General features: G+C 42.3%; 1 protein-coding gene across 1 annotated transcript in view; it reads right to left on the bottom strand.

Annotated features, from left to right (window-relative positions):
* WDR49 (WD repeat domain 49) overlaps positions 1-3,214 on the bottom strand; it is a 158,817-nt gene that overhangs the window by 63,420 nt on the left and 92,183 nt on the right. The window contains exon 11 of the mRNA XM_023516015.1: positions 1,541-1,671. Coding sequence (XP_023371783.1) covers positions 1,541-1,671 — 131 coding nt within the window. The remainder of the gene's footprint in view (positions 1-1,540; positions 1,672-3,214) is intronic.

Raw genomic sequence — 3,214 nt, forward strand, 5'->3', positions numbered from 1 at the left:
ATGAATTAACCTTATTTTAAAGAGGGCAAAAGATCTAAACAGACTCCTTTCTCTCAAAAGGAGAAACCCAAATAGTTCACAAGTATAAAACAAATGCTCAGCATCACGAACCCTCAGGGAAATGCTAGTCAGCACTGCAGTGAGATATCACCCCATTCCAGTGAGAACGGCTACCATCAAGATTCAGAAGATAACAAGTGTTAGGGAGCATGTGGGGGAAAGTGAACACTTACATAGGGCTGCTATGAACTTAAATTAGCACATCTTATGGTAATTGTATTGAGGAATTAAATACAGCACTGCCATATGATCCAGCAATCCCACCACATGATATATAGACAGAGGAAATAAAATCAGTGTGTTGAAGAGGTCTCTACCTCCCCGGGTTGACTGCTGCACTATTCACAAAGCGAGACATTTAGAATCAACTAAATGTTCGTTAATAGATAACTGGATAAAGAAAACATGGTGTTTCCATGTCCTGGTTATTATGAATTAGGCTGCAATAAACATTCTGGTACAAATGTCTTTGTTGTAAAATAATTTTTGATCATCTGGGTATATACCCAGTAGAGGAATACTACTGTGAAATCAATATATAACCACCTACACACTTATACGAATGGCAAAACATAACAATAGTCCAGAAAGTAGAACGGAAGAGGAGAGTGAAGGGAGGGGAAGGGGGACATGGGAGGAGGGAGGGTGTTTGGGGGGATCTCACCTAAAGTGCATGATGCAATAATACATTTCAAAACTATTAAGACATGAGTATAATTGTGATGGATGTGTTACTTGGTTCAATGTATGCATTTCACATTGTCTATCGAAGCAGTATCCTGAACCCCATAAATGCATCAATGTACGAAGTTATGATTTAATAAAAAATAATTTAAAAAAGAAAAGAAAACACAGCATATATACACACTGGAATTATATTTAGTTGTAAAAACAGAATGAAATCCTGTCGTTTGCCACAACATGGATAAACCTGGAGGATGTTATGCTACGTGAAATAAGCCAGTCCAAGAAACACAAATACCTCATGATCTCACTCATTTACGGAATCTAAACAGTTACGTGCACAGAAGTACAGAATAGAACAGTGATTGCTGGAGGATGGGGTTGGGAGAAGACTAGGGGTTAGAAAATGATGAACAGGAGCAAATTACAACAGAGAGTAGCAGTAGGTTGTGGCTCTCTCTTGCACCGTAGGAGGACTAGAATTAACAACAGCGTACTGTACATTTCAGAATAGCTAGAGGAGACATTTTTTAATGTTCTCCTCCCTAAGAAATGATACATGTCTATGGTGATGAGTATGCTAATTATTTCAATCTGATCATTACACGATTTATATATGTTTCTAAGCGACATGCTGGGCCCCATACATATGTACAATTGTTATATGTCAATCATAAGTAAAAAAAAAAAAAAAGAAATCTATTTCTTTTGCAGTTGAGAAAAGGCTCTTCCAAAAGTGAGTGAGCCAAGACAAACCAAACTGTCACCAGTAACTATCAAGTGAGGTTCAAGGCACCTGTCGCGAGAGTTTGTGGAGGTAGAAACGCCACACACAAGATGTCGTCACGGTGCTGCACTCCGCCCTTCCACTCTTCAGACTGGACGAAAAATCCACCGAAGTTCTGGGGTCGAAACACAGTCAGGGCCCTAGTCAGAAGGATACAGAGTTCAGCTGTGGACGGAAAAGGGACATAGATACTGAGCAGCCGTGGTCCACTTAGCAGGTATGACTGGAGAGGTCTTAAAGACCATGCTGCTCAAATTTTTATCCCCACTTGTCATCCACCAGCCTGAGCTTCCCATCCTCAACTTTCCTCTGGGCCTGCTCGTTGAATTTTCTAGTAGATTATGAATATTTAACATCATGGGTTAATTACTCTTTCCCAAACATTAACACCCAACATGTATCCATTTATAGATTAGTTATCCATCACCAAGAATGTACTGCAAAGTCCCCTCCTGGGTTCAGTGGAAGCGCTAAGCATTTTGCGACAATAACATTTGACAGGGAGGGAGCGGATCTATGAAAAATAATGTTTGGTAGTTTAAATAAAATCAGTGAAATTCCTCCCATCAATACTTCTCATGTAGCACACATATTGACATTCTCTGTGGCATTTCCCAGACTAACTTGGCTGACAGTCCGTTCTCTAGGCATCCACAGCATCTGAAAGACCTACTGCTTGGGGCAGCGCCTGTGGTTCTGTGGGTAGGGCACTGGCCCCATATATGGAGGGTGGCGGGTTCAAATCCGGCCTTGGCCAAACTGCAGCAATAAATAGCCAGGCATTGTGGCAAGCACCTGTAGTCCCAGCTACTTGGGAGGCTGAGACAAGAGAATCGCCTAAGCCCAGGAGTTGGAGGTTGCTGTGAGCTGTGACACCACAGCATTCTACCAAGGGCAACATAAAAAAAAAAAAGAAGAAGAAGAAAACACCTATTACTTGTAGAGTACACTTGGAAACTGCTCCCCCAGAGAAATGGGACATAAAACAGACACATTTTGAACAGAAAGAAAGAATAATATTAGAGAGGCCAGTATCTTAAGTCACTGCTGATGAGGCCAGGACAGGATGAGAAAAGAATGAAGTGCTTGGTGCCTGGTGCCTAGAGGAGAAATAATGTATAGTCCAAATTGTGGGGCATCAGTATTGCTTTGTTCCCCTGGATGGTTGGATCTCTGGCCACCAGCCTAGGCAAAGCCCCCACTTCCCTCAGTATCCACCTCTCAAATGAGCATTTGCAGCCTTCAGCTTGGTGTCTCCATCCCCCTCTTTTCTTCATTTCCCTAAAATTGGCCTCTATCCCCATCACTCTAAAAGTCTCACAATGGTCCTACCAGTGCTCACTACTCAGGGCAACAGCCTCCGACCAATTTTACAGCCTCTTGTCTGCCCCCTGCTGGTGCATTCTTCACCCTGCTGTTAGAACAGACATCCTATTGAGGGCTCTGCATTTATTCTGCAAGTTATTTCCTGTTTTCTATGAAGCAGCCCAGTTCGTGGCACTCTAGCATACTGAGCCGTGAGCATAAAATGACCAAAGTGCAGGGTGAAATACACTAAGTGTTAATAAAGGGCTGACCAATGGCCATGACAGCCCAGAGCAAAAATCGCAGAAGGCTGAGCTGAGGGCTGACATTTGAAGTGGACCAGAAAAGAAAGATAAGACTCAGAAAATGAAAGCTTTC

The sequence above is a fragment of the Otolemur garnettii genome, unplaced genomic scaffold (assembly GCF_000181295.1).
Source record: "Otolemur garnettii isolate 467f Iridium unplaced genomic scaffold, OtoGar3 scaffold00084, whole genome shotgun sequence".
Lineage (NCBI taxonomy): Eukaryota > Metazoa > Chordata > Mammalia > Primates > Galagidae > Otolemur > Otolemur garnettii.